The sequence below is a fragment of the Misgurnus anguillicaudatus genome, chromosome 22 (genome assembly GCF_027580225.2).
Source record: "Misgurnus anguillicaudatus chromosome 22, ASM2758022v2, whole genome shotgun sequence".
NCBI lineage: Eukaryota > Metazoa > Chordata > Actinopteri > Cypriniformes > Cobitidae > Misgurnus > Misgurnus anguillicaudatus.
The window spans coordinates 8,553,390-8,576,370 of record NC_073358.2 but is presented as its reverse complement, the minus strand read 5'-3'; the positions used below and the strand labels follow the sequence as shown (position 1 = coordinate 8,576,370).

The window sequence follows — 22,981 nt, the reverse complement described above, 5'->3', positions numbered from 1 at the left end:
CATAGTAGTAAAAAAGAATAATATGGAAGTAAATGGGCTCCACGAATGGTTTGGTGGGTGAAAAAATAAATAAATTTTTGAGACGGACTTTGAATCATAATTTTGATTTTTCAATCTTAAAGTTGATTTGCACGAATTCTGAAAGCCAATGTTGACATTTGAAATCACCTAAACAAACACGCCCCTACCCCAATAGAACCTGAACCTTCTTTTGATCGACCCGCCCCACACATACCCATGCAAAGATGTCGGTTAGTAGACATGCCCTTACTGCTGATTGGCTACGTGTTTTTGTACTCGGCCCTGCTCCCTTTTCCAAAGTGTTTTTCAAAAAATTGTGCACCCCGCCTTTAATTTTTGGGTGAACTATCCCTTTAAGTACGGTGTTGACGGATTACTTGGTAAGATGTCATCTAACCCGTCATCACACAATTTCATTGTGTTCATCTTCATTAGTATAAATATAGTACACTCATTGCTGGTTCCCCAAAATAATAATTTCTTTCTTAATTTTATAGTCATAAGACCTTTATTTACTTGAACATTTGGATTAGAAGGAAATGCAGTGAAAGTAAAGATGCTACATCTTAGATCACAACGAATTTGAATCATGCATATTAACCTTTGTTCAGAATAACTAATCTGATTGAATTAACGAAAATAAAACACCCTGTGGACCAAAACCGGACAATTTTAGTATGAATAAATTCACACTGCATATCTCCAAACTTTAACATTAGGCTAAAGAGAATTTGTTCCACAACTTGGAATGCAATTTACTATTGAAAAAAAATCAACAGGGTCCGTATCACAAATAATGGCACTTTTATGCTTCTCAGCCAATGCAGTAATTTCTACTAAATGTTTGAATAGACTGGAAATTAAGATAAATGAAAGTGCAGATACTGTGGCAAACGTTTCAGCTGAGAGCATTAGTTTTGGCCAAAAATGACTTGACTAAAACTAAACTGCATAAAAATATAACTACACATCGCAAATAAAAACCTATTAAAGCAATTTGGTCAAATATCTGAAAAAAACATTATGACAAATGCTTTTTCTGCATGTCTTCTATTCTGCCATGAAATATTTGATTGCTTGAATTTTAATAACAATTTACACGGTCGGAAAAATTGTCCACTTGCCAAATGCTAACTGTCCCTTTCAAAAAGTACACATTTGCATCTAAAGACTTCATATTAGTACCTCAGAGGTACATGCTGGTACCAAATGTATACATACCTGCACCTAAATGGTACATATTAGGACCTTAAATATAGGAACTGGTAGCTTGGTGACCATCTTTGAGCAATTTTGTGATGTTGTATAATATAATGCTGCCATCTTGTGGCAAGATATGTCGACAAACTCTGCAAAGGGCTCACTCATTCATCTTTAAGGACAAGAGTGCAAAAGATTCAAACATGACCATAAATGTCTTTCGTCTGTCCATTAAAGAAATAAACAATAGACTGTTTAATTGTACTAAAGGCTGTACCCTTATTTATTATGTCCCATCTTAGATGAGGTGGCTTGTGTTTTGCGAGGGACCAACCCCAGATCTCCAGGTTTGTAGTGAGAAAGGCGATTGGTGGATTTCTGCCTAAGAAGTTCACTCGATCTGTAGTTAAAGGCAATAAGACACGGTTACATGCACAAAATCATTTAAATAAGAACAACCTATTTGTACCTTTCAACGTTTGGTGATTTTGTAGATCCCATCGCTGGAATGAATTCAACAAGAGCTGGACCTTCCCCAACAGCTACAGCCGTTTCCAGCACAGCCAGGAGACTCTGCATCATCTGATGACGTCTGACAATAGCCGAAACCTCAGAGTCGTCCTTTTCAGGGACCTCCTGTGTCCAAAATACAGTAAGAATTTTTATCTGTGTTGGAAGCAATCTAACACCACGTCTATGTTTATTGTTACCCTCAGGGCCTCTTTTAAAGCTATGGCTGCTTCCCGAAGAACCGTCTTCAGCTGTCCTCCAAGTCTTCTCTCCTCCTCAAGATCTTTTCTCTGGCTCTCCACTTCAGCTTTCGTTTGTTGAAGCATCTCTGTAACTGCTGCTTGATTCTGTCTGTAAGTATAGCAGGTGATTATGTGCACGTCAATGTCAACATATCACAATTTTAAATACTAAATACTAAAAGTCGTATGCACAGAAGTGATTTCGTGAATGGTGGGAATCTAACCTGAGAACATCAAGCTCTGTGCATACCGTCGACTGATTTTCCAGAAGCTTTTGGTGCTTCATTTGAAGTTTGACGTATTTTTCTAGTTCGGTTTGCATTTGCTTGCACTTTTCTGTCAGCTGCTGGATCACCTTTTAGGAATAGAAAGTTTTTTTTTTTTTTTCAGGCAAACAAAAACTAATTGCTTATTTAAAGTACGTAAATAAAACAGATATAAACCTTTTGATTTTTGACATTCTTCATAGTTATCTCATGCAGAAGAGATTCAGAGGTTTTGTTTTCTATTTTAAGTTGCTTTCCTTTGGCTTTCACAGCATCATTTTCCTTCAACAGTTCTTCATTCTGGTGTTTGAGTTGTTTGAGACGAGCTGCCAGAAACCGATTCTCCTGCATGGCTCTCATCATTGTCTCCGGCATCTTCTGATACGCATCCCGCTGGAATTTTTCTTTTTCTTCATCTAAACGTTGTTTCACTTCTTGCTTTACCCTGAAGTTAAAGCAGGGATAGTTCACCCAAAAATGAAAATTCAAAAAGTGCACTGTATTTGTGAATGTGATCAAGATTATGTTCTCGAGTATCTTGATGCTCACCTGTCCTTATTAGGGCTGTCAATAAATAAAAAAAATTAATCTAGATTAATCGCATGATTTTATGAGTTAACTCGCGATTAATCGCAAATTAATCGCACATTTTTATCTGTTCTAAATTTACCCTAATTTAACACTTTTCAGGTTTTTAATACTCTGATACATATATAGATGCTTTATGCAAATGTATGTTAACAACAGCCTGTTTACATTTTTAACAGAACCATCAAGCCATTGTTTTGTATATGCATTTTCCTTTAAGAAGAATTTTCTTTCTCCATTTTTATTTGATGCTGCATCATTTGTGACATGTGCTGTCAAATTTAGTTGAAATTAGCAAATTTTCAAAAAAATAGTTGTTCATATTTTGACATTCTCTCTTAAAACATACAAAACAAAAATGCATGATTTGGTGGAATATAACAAAATATGACATAACTACACCTGTTTGAAGTTGAAAGAGTCAGCAAAGTTAAATTACCAGAAAAATCACCACATCCATACATTAAATTACCACATCAATACCTTAAAATCACTGATAAAACTATAAGATTTAGCACACACAAAGCAAAAATATAATCAATATATGTTAAACTTTTTTTCTTTTGTTTGATTGACATTGTGACAGACTGCTTAAAATCTAAGTGATCTAATATAATGTTACACATCAGATATTTTTACCCAACAGTTAACCAAACATTTACTTAAGACATAACAGATTATAGATCCTACCTGCGTGAATTCTTATCAAAGCAGATATTTGTAAAACTTTAATTTTGTGTAGATGTCTATATATCCGGGTCGCGCACTCGCGCGACTGTGTGCACGCGCTTCAGATGTCAGTCAGTCAGTCAGCGTGAGGAGATCGCTTTTGAGTCTTGTCGCTCTTAATAACTCTTTAACAATAATCAGGTACCGAACTTTATCTCTCTTAGTGTCTCTTTTAACATCAAGCAAGTCGTGCAGTCTATTCTCCAGAAAAGCGAAACCAAAATTAATTGAGACGCATCTTTGCATTAGATTAAGCATTAGGAGGACGGGAACGTTACACCTCAGACGTATAAATAATCATTTTAGATGTCCAACGAGCATTTAGAGCATTGGATTTGCTAGACGATTTGGTTAATGTTCTTATTTCTATGAAAACCTTTGAATCATTTAGACAGGATCCCATTTGTCTGCGTCTCTGTTCATTCAACTATGGGCTGGACCAAGGGTCAAACAGAAATAAGCTCCTTGCACATATCAGCTTGACGTCATATCCGCAACGGGTAAATACGGCTCACCCTTTTCCGGTTTGGCGAAATATGGCGGCTTAAACAGCGGAAAATGAGTCTTAAAAAAGATAGTTTTTTTCCAGAGGCAACAGAAAAAATATCATGAACATTGTTGTGTTCCCACATGCACGTCATCGTTTAAATTCAACGGCGTTTTAAGCTACCACGGATTTCCTAGCGATGTTGAACTCAGAAAGCGGTGGCTGATGAATATTGAAATGGTCTATAGCGAGTTAAGGTCTTTTGCCTTTGTAGGGCAGAACAGAGGCTTGAACAGCTTGAGCAGTTTTTGGAAGTTGAGCAGTGAGCACATACAAAGCGATAAAGAAGGTCAAAATGTAACATGACCATGTTAAGCACAACACACAATTTGAACTCGAACCTTTTGGAACTGCTGAACTCGGAACTCTGACACAAATTACAAGTGCAACCCTACATTTACACAATGAGGTTTTTCGTGCTTCTTCATGGATCTGAAACAGAAAGCCTGTACAGCGACTTCACTTGTGGCTCTGTCTCTAGCACAGCTTGTTTCTCCAGACGATAAATTTCTTCCTGGTGTTCCTCTTTTTGCTTTTGAAGTTGCTCTTCCAAAGCCTTGCGTTCAGCCATGAGCTTCTCCTTCTGTGCAGAAAATTCTTCCAAAGAATTGTACATTTATATTAGTTTCCTACTCTTTGGTGAAGAATAAAGATGTTTGCATAGTGCTAAATTTGCAGACGCTCCTACCAAGGGCCATGTTCTCCAATGTGAACTTGTCCTTATTTTCCTGAAGTTCAAGTCTAAGCCGGTTCAGCTGAAGCTCAAATGAGTTGCGTTCAGTTTCTTGGACCTGCTGATGTTTCGACAACGCCTCTGCCAGATCATCGACTTCATCCTCTTTTTTACGCAGTGTGTGTTGGAGATAGAGAATGATGTCTTTCTCCGAATTATCGATCTTAAAGCACAAGTCCATTTCTCGAAGCTCCAGTTTTTCACATTTAAGCTGGTATCTGCAATGAAAGACGTGGTGACTGTTCAGGTATTTAAAAGGCAAGCGCTTCCTGTTGAGGTCATGGCATAACTTGATAAGTATGTTACCTGGTTAATTATTGACAGGAAATTATGATTCAAAGTCGGTTTCATTTTAGTTTTCTCAAGGACAAGACCGCACATGGTAATAGTTTAACAGGTTACTTTTAACTATTCTTTCTGAGAATGGGATTATAATCTTACATCTCCAAAACTAGAGACGTATTTAAATCAGCATCATCGTTAGGTGAGTATCTGGTGTTGTGTGTATGCTTGTTTCACCCAAAACTCTTAAAAAGAAAGATTTTTAACCTTTAAGGATAAGTTTGTACCCAAAAGTGAGGAAAACCTGACAAAACCACTTTTTGGGGAAATCCTCATTTGTAATAACTGTAAAAAACGTTTGTGTTCAACTGTTTAACATGTAAAAGTGCAAACTGTTTTCTGTACTGTATTATAGACGGGTTGCACGGCGACGTCACTAACTGGTTGCGCGCGCAACCGAGGGGCAGAAAGAAGAGACGTGCATTGTGTTGTATGCTAGTAGCGGTGTCTGTAAGTCAAAATGCCAAGGAATTTTTGTGTGGAAAATAGTACCAACAGAGTCAGTGCTGGGTGCCTAATGTTAACATACCAGTAGATGCGACTATTACGTTACTAGCATTATAATTATAACATTATAATTCATACATGTATCACAGTAACACTGCAAAAATAAAGACAGAAAAACAGATCCAACTAAAATCAAGTCTTATTTATATACAAACAATAAAGAACGCTTCAATAATTAAGGTTGTTGCAGTAGCGGATCAGCTCACCAATCGGGCTTTCTGCCCCCTGGATGCGCGCGCACCCTGCAATGTTTGTAAACTTGCAACCCCTCTATATTGATAGGTTGTGTGTGCGTGCGTGCGCTGCATAACTTATATCCTGTATCTATAATCATGTTTATATTTAAAAACCCCACATATATAGGCCTTATTATAAGTCTGAATATATTAGTTATAAATCTGAATGTATACGTTAGTTCTTAAGTCTGAAAATGAAAACTTTAAAAATAACATGTAGCTTCATATTGTTTTGTCTCTGTTTTCTTTACAAATATGCATTTACTGTGAAAAGCGTTCTGGTGAAAAAGTCAACTTGAAATGCTAGGCTCTGTCTTTACCTTCCCAGTCGCTCTTCCAAATCTCGTATTTGAGCTTGATAAAACCTTTTGTCACCTTCTGTTAATTCTCCAGGTTTTTTCTTCTCAGACGCCATGTTTTCCTTTTGTTTTGATTTATCATCGCCATTCTTTCCCTTCTTTTTCGGAGCCATTGAAGTTTTCGTCGCTTCTTCAGTTTCAGTGAAACATGCGAGTGTTTTCTTGTTGTCATGGAAGCGATGATGTTTGAGCTTTGCGCGCAAATTTAAATCGTGCTTTTAACTTTCACAAAACCTACGCTTGAAATATTGCGCAAAAAGCGTTGAAGACATTTCACTTAAGTGTATGAATGACTATTTCGTCTCTTTTAATTTATTTTACGTTCAAAGATATTATAAAAATTAATGCAACCTCTTATGTGTGTTAATTCATTCTTGCTTTGAGATATTCCACAAATTTCTTGTAAGAAAATAAAAATAAAATATTTTTATTTAGTGTAAAACATTTAGTGTGTAAGTAAAATTGTAAATAAGTATATGGTTTTAATACTTTTACATTAAATATTAATGTATATCAAATATGTACTGTAATATACTTCAGCTATAGTAGATACCCATGCTAGTTTAGTAGCCTATATTTAGTATTATTTATTTATTTAAATATTAATTCGCTACAGATAACAGAATACTATAGTATACAATCATTAAAGGGACAGTTCACTTTAAAATGAAAACTCCGTCATCATTCACTCATCCTCATGCTGCTCCAAACCTTTTTCCGATGAACACAGGGGAGGATGTTTTGGGAGATGATGGTGAACACACAGCAGTAAGTGACCATATACTTCCATAGTAGGAAAATAATATGTTGGAGGTATTGTGATAAATAATGAAAAAAATATTTTGATAAGGTAAGCACACAGTTGACGGTACCCATTGAATTCCATCATATTTTTTTATTCCTAAGTCTACGGTCACTTACTGCTGTGTGTTTACCATCATTTCTCAAAATATCTTCTTTTGTGTTCATCAGAAAAAAGAAATTCATACAGGTTTAGAACAACATGAGGATGAGTAAATGATGACAGAATTTTCATTTTAAAGTGAACTATCCCTTTAAGTGTAATTATTATATACTACGGTATACACATGATTACAGTTACCTATAGTACTATGAAGTGTACTAGTAGCCTATTTTGACATGTTGGCTTTCAATGGGACTTAAAGCATTAACCCATAATTGTTTATTATTGTCATTGTACTCACTTAAAGTTAAATGTGACTTATGTACGTTTTAGCAACAGCAATTTGACAGATTAAGAGTCTTCGCCTTTTAAAGGGATAGTTCACTGTAAAATGAAAATTCTGTCGTTTGCTCATTTTCGTTTTGTTCTGGACCTGTGTGGGTTTCTTTTTTCTGATGAACACAAGGACAGTGTTTTGGGTGGTGATGGTGGGCACACAGCCGTGGGTGGCTATGGACATCCATAGTAGGAAAAAATATTTTGGAAGTATTGTGATATCACAAAGAAAATATTTTGATAAATGATGGTAAGCACACAGTTGAGGGTACCCATTAAATTCCATCATATTTTTTATTCCTACTGTGGAGGTCTGTGGTCGCTTGCTGCTGTGTGTTTGCCATCATTTCTCAGGATATCTTCTTTTGTGTTCATCTGAAGGAAGAGATTCATGCGGGTTTGGAACAACATGGGGATGACTGGATGATGACAGAGTTTTCATTTTGTAGTGAACTATCCCTTTAACTCTTGTCCCTGCAAAGCACAATGAATAAAAATGGGAATTGTGCTCCATCTACCGAATCACTCAGTAACTGGCACAAGTATTTGAATAGCACAATGGACATCTACAAACCTCAAGCGTATACTTAGGATAAAGGCCTATGTGAAAAAAATACTTTAGTATACTAAAGTAAATTGCTGTATAAACTAGTATGTAACTTTGTTAATTACTGTCGTATTAACCATATAATTCACTGGTTAATGCTGTAATATACTTTAGTATTACTATCTAGAAAGTTACTACGCTTTATTATAATAAATACTAAAAAATATACACTATAGTATTTTTTCATGTGGGAGTCGCCAAATTTAAGGGGATTGGGGCGGGAGAAGCGAGAGAAATTTAAACAAATAAATGGGTGACGTCATCAGCAAACACTGTAACATTATTGTATCCACTGTATCTCAGAATAATAGCTGGTCGTGGTATCAACAGTACACGAGACATACAGATCATCCCATGGCCGTGTTATATCTGTGGCTGTCAAGTTGATAAAAACTTGTTATCATGGAATTTAAATGGAGTTTAATCGGTGTGATTTACTATGAGCGCTAAGGTAAGATATTACACGTATTTTTACGTTGTTGCGATTTGATAGTGTGTTTTGAATAAAAAATATCTTAGAAACAAGACAGTGCACGTTAGTGTTGTTGGACTGGTGTTTTTTCTCTCAGCAAGTCTGTTTGTAGTTATAGTCTAGTCTGATTATTATGTAACTTTGCGCTCCGCTCCCAGAGCTTGACGTTCACGCGGGTTCACGTACAGCAAAACAGTTCAGAAGAGATGTAGCAACTGCGTAGAGTACTTGTTAGTCATCCTGTTAGTTATTTCTGGAAACAACAAGGGAAGTTGCCTATAAAGTGTATCTATGGCGTTGATTCATACATGGTAAGAAGATGCTTTAAATAGTTAACATAAAAAATGTTGTATATTTTTAAACTTCAATTACTAGTAAAGTAGTATACTGTAGTAGGCTATATTATAGTAATGAATAGACATACTGTACTATTCTGTAGTATTAACTATAGTGAATTGATAAAGTAAACACTGTAGTATACTTTATGGTAAAGTTCCAAACACTAGTATCTAGAAATTGTAATTCACTTTAGTAAATACTATAGTATACAGTATTTATTATCTGGACTTATGAATTATGGTGGAAAAATATTATATTGGACTATAAAGGTATGTGTGTTTTTTTTCACATTTTCAACCCGGAGGACTGCGTCCTGTACAGAATGTTAAATATTTGATTGTGAAACCTTGAGAAGGGAAGCAGTGTTGTAATCGCTGAGATATTTGGCTTGTCTGGCATGGAGTGTTTTTGTTTGGGAATGGACACTGGGAGATGTCAGATGTCTGTATTTTGAATGAGTTGTGTAATGGCACCACTGATATACAACAAACAGATTATTCTTTGCCTATCAACTACAACACCGGTGTAATTCGACCACTTTTATTGTTGTTACAGTCACACAGGTCCTATGGAAAACGGCAGTGTTTATGTTAAGGTAAGTTACCATGTTATGTTATTATATATTAACTTTAACAGCATCTAGAAATGTTTTTACATTCCAGTCATCATAGAAACTATCAGATCTCGGCCATTCTTTAATATTTTTTGCTTTGGCTTTGCCGGTGATGTTTCTTTACAAAGTGGTAGTCACAAAGAATTTTAACACGTTGTTTTGTTTTATCCTATTTAACCCATTATGTGTTATTTTAACACATTATGTGTCATTTCGTGTTAATTTTATGTTCAAATAAATAAAATGGACAACTCAAGATGTGTTAAAACAACACAAAGTGTGTTGTTCCAAAAATAAGCACAACCAACACAATGTTAAAATGAATTTGAACACATTCGTTTTAAGAGTGTAAGAGTTTTGCCATTAAGCTGTAATTGAATTTAAAAGGGCTTGGACCGATGCCTGTGTCTTCAAAATGGTTGTGGACAAACTAGGTTACAGGCAACCAACTGTGCCAAATGTGCCTCTTTATTTTAGAGCAACTGAACATTGGCTCACATTTAAATAATGGCTCTTGACATTAGCACCCCTATTGTGCAGAATAGTTATTTAACATTCAGGACATTTTCCCATAATCTAAGTACACTTATTTCAATTTTATTGCTCCAGATATCCGAATGCACCAGGGCCTAGTTTGTGTTTGTAAGACTCCACAGAGGCTGTTGCAATGATGTATTGATCTTTTTAAACAGTAACACAATGATGTCACCTTAACAACTGAGCTAAGATGTGAGTCATGGCTCGAAAAGGGCAGTAGAAGCGTTGTTGTTGTTTTTTTAGATGGTTCTCATGATGTCTCTGTGAACACATTTTTTCACTTCCTTTAGTTTTCTCGAGAGACATGCCTGCTGAGTTCCCCATCGGAAAAGCTGAAGAAGGAGTTGGAGAAAGAGTTGAAACTGAGCAGCGATAACTTATCAAGTCATGGCTGGTATCATGGTTGTATACCTTGGGAGGTGAGCACATGCTTTTAAATCAGTGTGTTATAATTTATGTAGTTTTTATTTTAATTTTACTGTAATAATTGACGACGGGCCGTTTATTATTAAAAAAATAATGCACATCCAAGGTGGTAATGTGGCACGACGCAAAGTGGTTATTCCGCTTATACCACGGTTATGACAGACATTGCTTTGGTGGTTTTTAACTCTTTCCCCGCCAGCGTTTAAAAAAAATGTGGCCTGCCAGCGCCAGCATTTTTCATGAAGTTTAATGCCTTCCAGAAAGTGTTCATTAAATATATAAACATACACTATATCAAATAAGAGAACAGACCCTTTGATTAAAAAATTAAAAAAATTTCATCCTATCTTCATTTGTTCTCCTTTATCACCTCTCAAATATGAGTAGGTTTCTTCAAAAACATCACAATTTTAGCAAAAACCTGAGATGATGACATTTTTGTGAAGAACTTTTGATAGAGATCAGATTCAGAGCGATCATCAAAACATACACGGACATACAGCTGTTTGACCTAGGGCGATACTTCTGGGTTTATAAGATACAGAAGAGCTCCACCTGGTGGATAATAGTGCTATTGCGGAAAGCCGGAAATACTCGTCATTGGCGGGGAAGCATTTTTTCTCAATGGTGGGGAAAGAATTAAAGACATTTCACAGGTTAGGTGTGCATTTTACAGAAAAATAATCAACACCCATGGAACATTTCTCAACCAATCAGAATAAAGCATTCAATAGCCCCTTGGTATAATCGATTTTTATTGATCAGTAGCTATTTTAATAGTCCTACTACAATGTTTTTCTGTAATAAACCATATTTTGTGTTCAATTTTTTTTTACTTTTTTGTTAATAAGGAGGATAATGTACAGTCAGCCTGTTGTTATTGCAGAATACACCTCTAAAGGCACAATATGTAAGATTTATGCAATAAAATACTAGCAGTTGTGTACTTACATTATTGCAAATGTTTCCAAAAGTATTTGAATCCAGAGAAATTGACAACTTTAACCAGTGTAATGTCTCTCCTGTCACCTGTCAGTGGCGTCATGTCCGGGTTATCTTCGGTTTCCGCTTTTACTACCATGGAAACCACAGGTGTGTTTGACTTTACTGCGCAGACCGATCACCGTGTGACATCAAAGTATCACAAGAACAATTTGAAAGCGGTACTGATCTGTGTATTGCTGTATAGGCAGTATTACTGGCACTGGCACCCCTTTCTGCTGTTCCCTTTATCAAGCCACACTGTGGGCTTATATTATAATGTAAAGAGTATTAAACTTTATTTCATTACGTCATCAATGAACATGATTTTTGGAGTCCTGTCAATTTCTTTTGATAGTGGCGGTGAAGACAATTCCCATCATTCGTCACTCCTTCACAGAATCATCAAGCTACGCATTTGTCGTTATTTTGTGACCTCTAGTGCCAAAAGTGCCATACTGTGCCTTAAAAGTGGATGTTTAGTTTATTTTATATGTACAGTCGAACGCAAAGCATACTTCATTTAACTCGAATGCGTACGTAGGCATTGGACGCATGCAATACAACTCTTGGCCTACAGGGGTCTGTAAGGAGCAGTTAAGTAGGCCTAAAGGGGTAAATAAATAAATAAAATAATAAATAAAATGGTACAGTTATTATAAATGAAAGAGTATTTTTTGATCTCTTCGTACAACCTCTCGAAGGTTGTACGAATTGTTGATGAAGCGGTTTATTTACTCATTGGCGAAAAAGCTCATTATAGTTGTACGTAAGTCGTACGTTGTATCCTTGATGCCGTAGGCTACCAGTCATTTTCATATATACTTTTGCGTCGACGTGCAATTACACATGCAGACTGCTAGTAGGCAGTAATTTTGGCGAGGTGCGCGTCAGGCGCACAGCCTACGCATAACCTAGAACCTACGCATGACTATAAGTTGCCACCTTGTGGAGAAACTAATTACTGCAAGAAAATGAAATGAAAAACACAGGCATTGCGCTACAAATACTAGCACTGTTGAATATCGTTTTTACGCTGCATCACGATGCTAATGTGAACGATTACTTCATTGATGCATTAAAGCAAACAATCGATCATTTAAAATGATGTGTTCGAGTGTGTGTCTTTTTTTCGCATGCGTCTCTCACTTTAGACTTGTTAAAGATGCCATATTATTAAAAAATCGCACATATCTGCAGCAGATTTTTGCATCGTGCCGCATTGCACCTTGGGTGTGCCTTATTTTCTTATAATTCAATGGCCCATTGTCAATTATTCCTTACGTATTTCAACGTTGTTTTTTGTTGTAATAAATTTGTTGTATTCAATTAATTAATTTCAATCAATTTTTTGTACACAGGTGTCTGAGTCTCTAACGCAACAGAATGGGAATTTTCTTATCCGTGACTCCCTCACTAGCATCGGTGACTATGTCTTAACCTGCTGCTGGAACCAAAACGCTTTGCATTTCCTAATCAGCAAAGTTCTGCTCCGATCTCACGACGGATACAGTCGAGTGCAGTATGTTCTGGAGGGGGAAACATTTGATTCGGTGCCGGCGTTGGTTCATTCCTATGTTGTAAATCCAAGGCCTCTGACGAAGCAGAGTGGCGCCTATGTTTACACACCAGTTAACAGGACACTTCCACTAAGATATCTAGAGACCATGTTTGGGTTGCCAAGTGTGGAGAACAGTCCAGTAAACTCACCCACCAGTAGGAGGGGAAGCCAAAAGATAAGAGACAGCGAAGCTGTGACAGAAGCTTTGGAAATTGACTTGATAAGTCCACAGAGGTAAACACTGCGATATTAATTTTGGAAATCATAACCGGTTGTGCATACACAAAAATTAAAAATGTAAGTTCTTCAAATGTTTTTTGTTAGGCTATAGGGTTTCATGAAAAACCTTCAACATCCACAGAAAATTTTTTTGTTACACAAAAGGTTCTCTGTAATGGAATAAAGTTCTACAGACTTTTTTATTAAAGGTTTTTCTTGGGAACCAAAAATCATTACAGTAAAATTATTATTATTAAAGTATTTTAAAAAATATATTTTTTTAAACACCTTTTGCTTGCCATCGTGCTTATACTGAAAAAAATCTCAGGTTGCACAAGATTGAATTACGTTTTTTTTAAATGATTTTTCTTTTGTTGTTGGATTTACTTAATTTAATTATGCATACCAGTTCAACTGTTGGAATCTTGTTTTCTTAAAATGAAATTAATTTTAATTTATGTTAATTTCATTTTAAGAAAACCTAATTTAATCTTGTGCAACCAATGTCCAGAAGTTTTTTTTTCAGTATGCCCCGCCCCAAACATATGCTATTGGTTGAGCCAGTATTGCTGTTTGCAATATTGAGTTGCACAAAAACAGCAATGCTTTAAATGCATGTGGGCTAATATTTTTATACATATGATCTAGGACAGGACAAGATATTCTACAATTAAAAATATTGCACATTTCACATTAAGAAATATAATAAACAAGTGTCATCCTATTATTGATAGAGGTGTGATTTAATGACTGATTGTATTTTGCTCTATTACACAGCGAAGTGGCGAGAAGTTTTGATGCCACCTTAGAGCAACACGTCGTGGTGTCTTCATCCCCAACTTTAATGAACACACGTAAGTTTAAATACATTTCCGTTAAAGGAATAGTTCAACCAATAATGAAAATTACCCCATGATTTTCGTACCCTCAAGCCATCCTCGATGTATTTTTTTTCTTCAGATAAACACGATCGCAGTTAAATTAGAAAATGTCTTGAATGTTCCAAGCTTTATAATGGTAGTAAATGGTGCTTCTGATTTAAAGCCTAAAAGAAGTGTATTCATCCTCTTCAGAAGTAATCCACATGGCTTCAGTGGGTTAAAAAAGGTCTTCTGAGCGCACTAAATGCGATTTTGTAAGAAAAAATCTATATTTAAAACTTTCTAAACCAAAATACCTAGCTTCCGTTACGACCAATGCACGTTTACAAGAAATTGTGTTTCCAGCATGAGACGTAGTTGCAAAAGCAGAAGCGCAGGTTTTCTTTAAAAACCAAGTTTTATATTTGTATTTCCGGATGAACTTTAAATCAAAAGCACCAATTACTTCCATTATAAAGCTTGGAACAGCCAGGACATTTTCAATCTCTAATTGTGATCTTCTGATAAAAGATAATCATATACAGTACTGTGCAAAAGTCTTAGGCCACCACTACCAGACTTTTTGTTTTAGAAGTTTTAATTTCCATCCATATTTATTTTTCAATCTATTTAATTAAGATACAAACAGAAAATACAGGAAATATGTACAAAAAATAAATAATCAAATTTTCAGGACTAAATGTTTTTTTAGGCATCGTCTTTGTTTAGTGTGACCTCTCTAGGCACTAAACACATCTTGAGCGTTTTTGAGCAGAATGAAGTATATTTCTTTAAAATTAGAATTAGGATTTCATTTTATTTAGGTTTAAGAGATCCTGCAGTTTCCTGCTATTGCTTAAGCGGAAGGGGAGTTTACCCTAAAAACTTAGCCGTTTCTCAATACCAAGTACGCCAAACTAGGACTTGTGTCCTTCGTAGTTCGAACTTGCAAGTTCAGACTCGGAAGAACGAACTCCTGACGCGAAATGCATTCTGGGAAACTTCGCTGTCATAAGTCCACACAAGTCTCCTCTGATGCATCCTCGATAAAATGGGCGGATCAAGAACACATCCAGGGATTTTATGTGAACTTGGGCTTGATGTGAACTTTGAATTGGAACAGTACTTGGGCCGGAAGTGATGACGTTTCACAAGTCCACAAGAACGCAAGTACAGACAAGAACGCATATTGAGAAACGGCTCTTGACACAGCAGTTTACATTTTTATACAGTGTTTAATACTACATACACATTTCCTGTATTTTCTGTATGTAGTCTATTAAAGAGACCGAGAAACAATTATATATGATCACTATAACATTGCAAAAACAACAAATCTAATTCTTGAATGGTGGCCTAAGACTTTTGCACATTACTGTACATCGAGGATGGCTTGAGCGTGAGTAAATCATGGGGTAATCATCATTTTTGTGTGAACTGTGTCTTTAAATCCAAGATCTTTTATGTTGTTTTTGTGTGAGAAGTTCAGTCCTCTGATTGTGCATTCTGCTTTTGTCTACAGTGACCAGGCGGAGACGTAGCCCTTCAGAAAACAGAAAGTTTGTTATAGTCCCTTCATCACCTGTTCTCCAACATTCCAGTGAAATCCGGCTCTGTTCTTCGCCCCCCGAGAACACTCTTATCTGTTTGGAACCGACACTAAATCTTCTGTCCGCTATGACACATTCCCATCAAAATATTAACAGAGAGTCTATTGAGCCACGAATTGACCGAACAAAAGGACCCGTGCTTGGAGATCTTCCTTCTGTAAGACAAGACATACAGGCTTTGGATTGCATAGAGGAGTATGAGGATGATTATCTTGTGCCTTTCACCATGGAAACAGTTTCCTGTTTCAGAGCCAGTTCATACCAGTCACCACTGCTGCCCGCGGAAAATAAACCTTTGGAGACTCGATTACTGAAAACAGTGAAGGACATCCTGTTTAAAGTTGATGTTAGGACAATGGCTATGCATATTACTAAAGCTGACTGCATGGTACGATGAGTTTAATTTTATTTATTTAGGAAATCCTTTTTACATTTAAAGAGATACATCACCCAAAAATGCAAATTACCCCATGATTTACTCATCCTCGATGTATATGATTATCTTTTTATAGATGAACACAATCAGAGTTATATTAGAAAATGTCCTGGCATACGTCGTACACTGGAAACGCACTCTCTTGTGAACCTAGAAAAAAGATATTTAAGTTTGTAAAGTTTTAAAATTTAGTTTTTTTCTAACAAAATCGCATTGATTGCCCTTAGACTAACCCGCTGAAGCCATGTGGATTACTTCTGTGATGGATGGATGGACACTTTTGGCCTTCAAATCAAAAGCCCCATTTACTACCATTATAAAGCTTGGAACAGCCAGGACATTTTCTAGTGTAGCACTGGTTGTGTTTGTCTGGGAAGGGATAGTCATATACATCGAGGATGGCTTAAGGGGGAGTAAATCATGGGGTAATTTACATTTTTGGGTGAACTAACCCTTTAAGGGCCTGTCACAATAGACTATGAGCATGCAAATATTTTTCAAACATTGCTGCAAATATGGGCGGGGGGCACTTTGTCCATGTAGTTTACTCTATTTTGCACTTTAGTTTGTATATTTTTTCCCTAACCTGGCTCTTCTAAACCTTTCATAAAAGCTGCAGTCCGCAACATTTGCATCTCTACACTGTAAAAAAAATTATTTGCTTTCTTAATTTTTTTGTTGAATCAACTCAGATTTACAAGTCATTTCAACTTACTATTATTTTTCATGACTAGAGATTAGTTGTTATAAATACAGATGAGTTGTTATAACTTATAAAATGAAGTTGGGTTTTTTCAACAATATTTTATAAGTTATAGCAACTCATATCTTGTCTTACATAGTATTTCTTTATCTTACTTTGGAAGTCAATATGTACCAATCAACTGTGTGCTTACCATCATTTATAAAAAATATCTTCTTTCATTTTCAACAGAATAAAGAAACGTATACAAGTTTAAAGGGACACTCCACTTTTTTGAAAATATGCTAATTTTTCAGCTCCCCTAGAGTTAAACATTTGATTTTTACCATTTTGGAATCCATTAAGCTGATCTCCTGGTGGTACCACCTTTAGCATAGCTTAGCATAATCCATTGACTCTGATTAGACCATTAGCATCACGCTCAAAAATAACCAAAGAGTTTCGATATTTTTCCTATTTAAAACTTGACTTTTGTATTTACATCGTGTACTAAGACCGACAGAAAATTAAACGTTGCAATTTTCTAGGTCGATATGGCTAGGAACTATACTCTCATTCTGGCGTAATAATCAAGGAATTTGCTGCCGTTCCATGGCTGCAGGAGGGGCAATGATATTACGCAGCACCCGAAAATAGTCCCTTGTTTTTGAAAGCTACCAAGGGGACTATTTTCAGGCGCTGTGTAATATCATTGCACCATACAGCCATGGTACGGCAACAAAGTCCTTGATTATTACGCCAGAATGAGAGTATAGTTCCTAGCCATGTCGACATAAATATCACAGCTTTTGGTTTTCCGTCGGTCTTGGTGCACGATGTGGCTGCAGAAGAATCAAGTTTTGGGTGGTAGAAGTGTCCAAACTCTTTGGTTGGTTTTGAGCGTGATGCTAATGGTCTAATTAGATTCAATTGATTGTGCTAAGCTATGCTAAAAGTGGTACCACCAGACCCGAAGATTGGCCGAATGGATTCCAAAACAGTAAAAATAAAATGTTTAACTAAGAGCTGGAAAATCAGCCTACTTTTCAAAAAAGTGGTTTGTCCCTTTAAAACAACATGAGAGTGAGAAAACAATTAAAAATTTAAAATTTGGGGGTGAAATATTCCCTTGAATATTAAGATTTATCCAGACATATATTTTTTTCTCAGGTTGCTCGAATCCTGCATGTGCCTGATGATATTATGAAAAATATGGGGGTGAGCTCTGGTATGGAACTACTCACCCTTCCACATGGACATTGGCTGCGTCAAGACCTGCTCGAAAGGTTTTTTCCTCAATCTTTCTCCAGTTAATTCTTACTTTGAGATGACAATGATCGAGCAACATAATTTTTCTCCATCTGCCATCAGGTTCCACACGATGTCCATCATGTTGGCTGTTCAGGTGCTTGGCTGCACAGGAAGTGTGGATGAGAGAGCTGCATTACTTCATAAAATCATCTTCCTTGCTTATGAACTCCAGAGCAACATGAGGAACATGTTTGGCTTTGCTGTAGCAATGAAATGTCTGGAATTCCCACAGGTATGGAAGATTGATCATACCTCCAAAAATAAACAAGAACATACAATAGTGTAATGCTCTTATCAACATGCTTTTTAGATCACACGCTTGGGAAAGACATGGGCGGTTTTGCGACAGAAATACACCGAAAGTGCTGTTCTTTATGAGAAAACCCTTAGACCCTCTTTGAGGTCTATGAATGATGGAGAAGGTATTGCATTTACACTTATTTACACTTATAGACTAATTTAACTCAAGTTGCAAAAATGTATATACCATAAATGCTTTTCTTTAAAGACATGGTGTAACAAACTGTGTTGTAGATATAAATGGACCTGCAGAGACAACACTGTTTCCTCACGTGCTCCCCCTGCTGTTCCTTCTTGAGAAGACTGCTGTGACTCTTGAGGAGTCAGAGTCATGGGAAAGTGTCGACACCGGAGTGGCCATGATCTTGAGCCATCTGGATACCGCACGTACGATTGCATGCAATGGGAGGATCTACAGTGCTAACGCTCAGGCCAAACTGCAGGGTAATGGGGTTCATAGCATAAACAGTCTGTAATGGATTCATTTTAAAAGAACATTTTTGCATACAGTTTTATAGAAGTAATGTATTTTAAAAAGATTTAGTAAAACAGATTTAAAGGGGTAGTTCACTGAAAAATCATTAACTCACCCTCATTTTGTTTTGGACCTGTATAATGTCTTTGTTCTGCTAAATACAAAGGAATGTATGTTGTAAAGAGTTTGCAACTAAGCAGATCTGGGGCACCATTGACTTTCATAGAAGGAAAAAATTATTCTATGGAGGTGAATGGTGCCCCAGATCTGTTTAGTTATCTTTGTTTGTATTTAGCAGAACAAATACATTTGAACAGGTCTGGAACAACTTGAGGGTGAGAAAATGATGACAACATTTGAATTTTTCGTTGAACTACCCCTTTAAGGTCATCAATGATGTCAGATCAACCGGCTAAGTTCTCTTTTTCTCAGTTCTCAGATCAGGGCTGGGTTCAAACTGCCCCCACAAAACATTGCCCAACGTTTTTTAAACAGATGATGCGTTGAACACCCTGTTCTGATGACGCAAGATTTACAACTACTTGTGTTATTTTTTTAAATGTTTCCGGAGCGTGATGAAATCGTTATAAATACTTGTTTAATACTGTAAAATACGCTCGATGTTACAGTCACTGCCCTTGCCGTCCAGAATGAAAGGGAACATTCAAACTTGGACCCATTGTACGAGCTGCCTCTTTAGTACAGCTTGGTTTATTTACATGTTGCTGCTGATTGGACTGCAGTTCTGACACCCACCAAACAAGAGAAAATATATATCAAACCCCGGTCCACACCGTTTCCAGGAAAATTGTCGTTCAACTTGGAAACCATAGCAAAACTTGATTTGAGATACCTGGTATTGCCTGTAAAATGTAATATTAAGAGGCTGTGACGTTCTCTTTTTATTGAACAAAATCATTAAGTGCCGTATAAATTGTCAATATTTTTTGTTTGTATTCTTGAAATCCGATTAAAGGATTAGTCCATATCCAGATAATTTGCTCACCAACGTGTCATCCAGAATGTTGATGTCTTTCTTTGTTCAGTCGAGAGGAGGTTGTGTTTTTTGAGGAGGGCATTCCAGGATTTTTCTCATTTTAGTGGACGTTAAATGACCCCATAACTTTAATGCAGTTTAAAATTGCAGTTTCAAATGACTCTAACCGTTCCCAAACGAGGCATAAGGGTCTTATCTAGCGAAACGCTATAAAAAAAATAATAAAAATTATGCACTTTTAAACCACAACTTTTTTCCTTCCTCCGGCTGTGTGACGAGCCAGCGCGACCTCACGTAATTGCATAATAATGTCGAAAGGTCACGTGTTACATATGAAGCGCACATTTGCGGACCATTTTAAACAATAAACTGACACAAAGACATTAATTAGTATCATTCCACATACAACAACGTCGGAACGGTCCTCTTTCTCCTCACTTGTAAACACTGGGGCGTAGTTTCGCATACATCATTCGTGACTGGCTGACGTGATGACGTATTGCGTGGGGTCGCGCTGGCACGTCACACGACCGGAGGAAGACGTGAAGTTAAAAGTGCATATTTTTATTTTCTTGCCAAAAATGACAATCGTTTCGCTGGATGAGACTCTTGTGCCTCGTTTGGGCTCATTTGGAGTCCTTTGTGGCTGCAATTTTAAACTGCATTAAAACTGTTAAGTGTTGGGGTCCATTAAAATAAGAAAAATCCTGGAATGTTTTCCTCAAAAAACATAATTTCTTCTCGAATGAACAAAGAAAGACATCGACATTTTGGATGACATGGTGGTGAGTGGATTGTCTGGATTTTTTTTAAGAAAATGGACTAATCCTTTAGGGGCGGTGTCCCGGACAGGGATTATACTAGTCCTAGCCTAAAACATTTTTAAGAGCTGTCCAAACTGAAAACAACTTGCACTGACATATTTTAAAATACATCAGTGCCCTTTGTTTTGCTTCAAAATGCACACAGGTAATGATTTTAGTTAGGCATGTTTGTTCAAGCTAGTTATATTTCCTAATTAAACTAAGGCCTAGTCCTGGATTAAGCTAATCCCTGTCCGGGAAACCGCCCCTTAAAGTTAATTTTGTTGATGTTTAGGTTGTTGAGTTAATTTAACTTAAAAATATTAGTTGATAACAAATTTAAACTTTTTATGAGTTAAAAAACCTTAAAATTTGTATTCAACCAGTTAACTTACATTTTTAAGTTGAACCAACAGATCTTAATTTTAAAGTGTAGGAGCATCAACGTTTGATTTCATGTTGATTTCAATCTTTGATATGATCTTACTCAGTCATTATTAAAGATATAAAGATATTCAGCAAATCACAAAAAACTGCTTTAGCTATGTTTTTACAGGAAATGTCAAATATATGCCCAAAGGTATATGCCCAAAGACTACGCCCCTACCGCTCTCCTGATCTTGCTACACTGTAAAAAATTAGCTGTAATTATGCAGCTGGTTGCCAGTAACTTACTGTAGAAGATTAAGACTGAAAATGTTTCATGTTCATTTAACTTTGAACAAATTGTTGCCAGTAAATAACATAAACGTAAAATATACAGTAAGTTACTGGCAGCTAGTTGCCAGTAATACCAAGCAATACTGTAATTTCTACAGAATTTTTTTACAGTGATGAAACAATGTTGAGTTATTTACCATTTGTGGTAAAGGTTACACTCTTTTCAACGTTATTGCATGATATCATGCTGCTGCTGAATCATGAATTTGTATTCGCAGGATTTCAGGAGGAAGCAGATGTTTGGGAGGTGTTCCTCACAGAGTTTCAGATGCGTCTGCTGTGGGGAAGCCGTGGCGTGGAAAGAAATCAAGATGACCGTTTTGCAAAGTTTGATGAAGTGTTGTCAGCTCTGTCAAACAGGCTGGAGCTTTCACCAACATGACACATTTATAGATAGAGATGAATGTCTGCAGGGGATGTGTGTCTGCATATGTTGCAGTTTTAACTTATTTGATTTTCAGTGTTTTATATGTTTACTTCTATTTTAAAGAGAACGTAACTGAAATATCTATCTTTGTAATGTTTTAGTTATTAACTCAGATGTATGTGTTTAATTGCACTGTTATTGGTTTATAATCAATGAAAACAAATAGTGGGTAATATTTACTCATTGGTACACTTTCTTAGATTTAAACTACCCTTTCTGTCGATTTTATCCCTACTATTTTATATACAGGTGTTTTATTAATAAATTCAGACTTATGATTTGTACTTACTGGATTTTCTACCATGTATGTCATGTAACGTTAAGCTACTTTTTCCAGAATAAAAAAAAATTATTTATCTGTGTATTATTGAAACTACCCTGCAGTCTTTTTTGCGGTTCTAGATTCCATACCCGATCAAGAGACCAATAAATTACACTATAAAAATTTTTATAGTTATGCAGCTGTTTGCCAGTATCTTATTGTAGATTTAGATGTATGTTATTTACTGGCAACAGTTTGTTTAAAGTTAAATGAACATTAAACATTAACAAGCATTCTAGGAGTTTTTTTCTTCAGATTTTGTTTCCCAGAATGCTTTGCATGAGGCCATTATTTTAGTTTGATTAAAGATAGATAAAGACTTAATGTTTGATGTTCATTTAACTTTGAACAAACTGTTGCCAGTAATAACATACATTAAAATCTACTAGCAAACAGCTTCCAGTAATACTGTAGTTTCTGACATTTTACATTTAAGTGAATGTCACAATGTACCACATTTAATTAAAGAAATGTATTTTCTTTGCTGCCAACCAAGCACTGATTTTAAATGATAATGTCTGAACTGATACTAGTCGCCACATTGAACTCTTCACTTGGGTAAGTTACTTAGTGTAAATACGTAGTAAAAATCCTAGAACTTTTCCATAGCAATTAGTAAAGTATAACTATTAAAGTTTATCAATTTATTATAGTTAATACTTATAGTTTAAAGACTAGGTCTACTACATTAAGGAAGTAATAAATAATAACGTTATTTTGTCGTTTCTGTGACGACTTTTAATGTTTCGTCCCCTTAGTACAC

General features: G+C 36.1%; 2 protein-coding genes across 7 annotated transcripts; one reads left to right on the top strand and one right to left on the bottom strand.

The window, feature by feature from the left end:
- Positions 1–746: 746 nt before the first annotated feature.
- Positions 747–6,664, bottom strand: LOC129441020 (cilia- and flagella-associated protein 157). Of its 2 annotated transcripts, XM_055200700.2 has the most exons (8): positions 6,242–6,664; positions 2,789–2,803; positions 2,417–2,684; positions 2,198–2,328; positions 1,932–2,082; positions 1,691–1,857; positions 1,499–1,621; positions 747–1,393 (listed from the first exon to the last, which is right to left on the bottom strand). In XM_055200700.2, exons 1-7 carry the CDS (start codon positions 6,391–6,393, stop codon positions 1,501–1,503), a joined length of 1,005 nt encoding a protein of 334 aa, XP_055056675.2. In that variant the 5' UTR covers positions 6,394–6,664; the 3' UTR covers positions 747–1,393; positions 1,499–1,500. The 2 variants fall into 2 exon arrangements, with proteins under 2 accessions (XP_055056675.2, XP_055056676.2); XM_055200701.2 differs by lacking the exons at positions 747–1,393; positions 2,789–2,803 and having other exon boundaries at positions 1,476–1,621; positions 6,242–6,662.
- Positions 1,944–22,004, top strand: sh2d3cb (SH2 domain containing 3Cb). 5 transcript variants are annotated; one of them, XM_055200693.2, is made up of 11 exons: positions 1,944–2,084; positions 9,494–9,533; positions 10,379–10,507; positions 12,857–13,290; positions 14,053–14,129; positions 15,658–16,133; positions 18,034–18,149; positions 18,235–18,406; positions 18,485–18,596; positions 18,709–18,918; positions 21,688–22,004. In XM_055200693.2, the coding sequence occupies exons 2-11, from the start codon at positions 9,507–9,509 to the stop codon at positions 21,849–21,851; spliced, it is 1,917 nt and encodes a 638-aa protein (XP_055056668.2). In that variant the 5' UTR covers positions 1,944–2,084; positions 9,494–9,506; the 3' UTR covers positions 21,852–22,004. The 5 variants fall into 5 exon arrangements, with proteins under 5 accessions (XP_055056668.2, XP_073716976.1, XP_073716977.1 ...); XM_073860875.1 differs by having other exon boundaries at positions 1,959–2,097; XM_073860876.1 differs by lacking the exon at positions 1,944–2,084 and adding an exon at positions 5,086–5,320.
- The last annotated feature ends 977 nt before the right edge of the window (positions 22,005–22,981 follow it).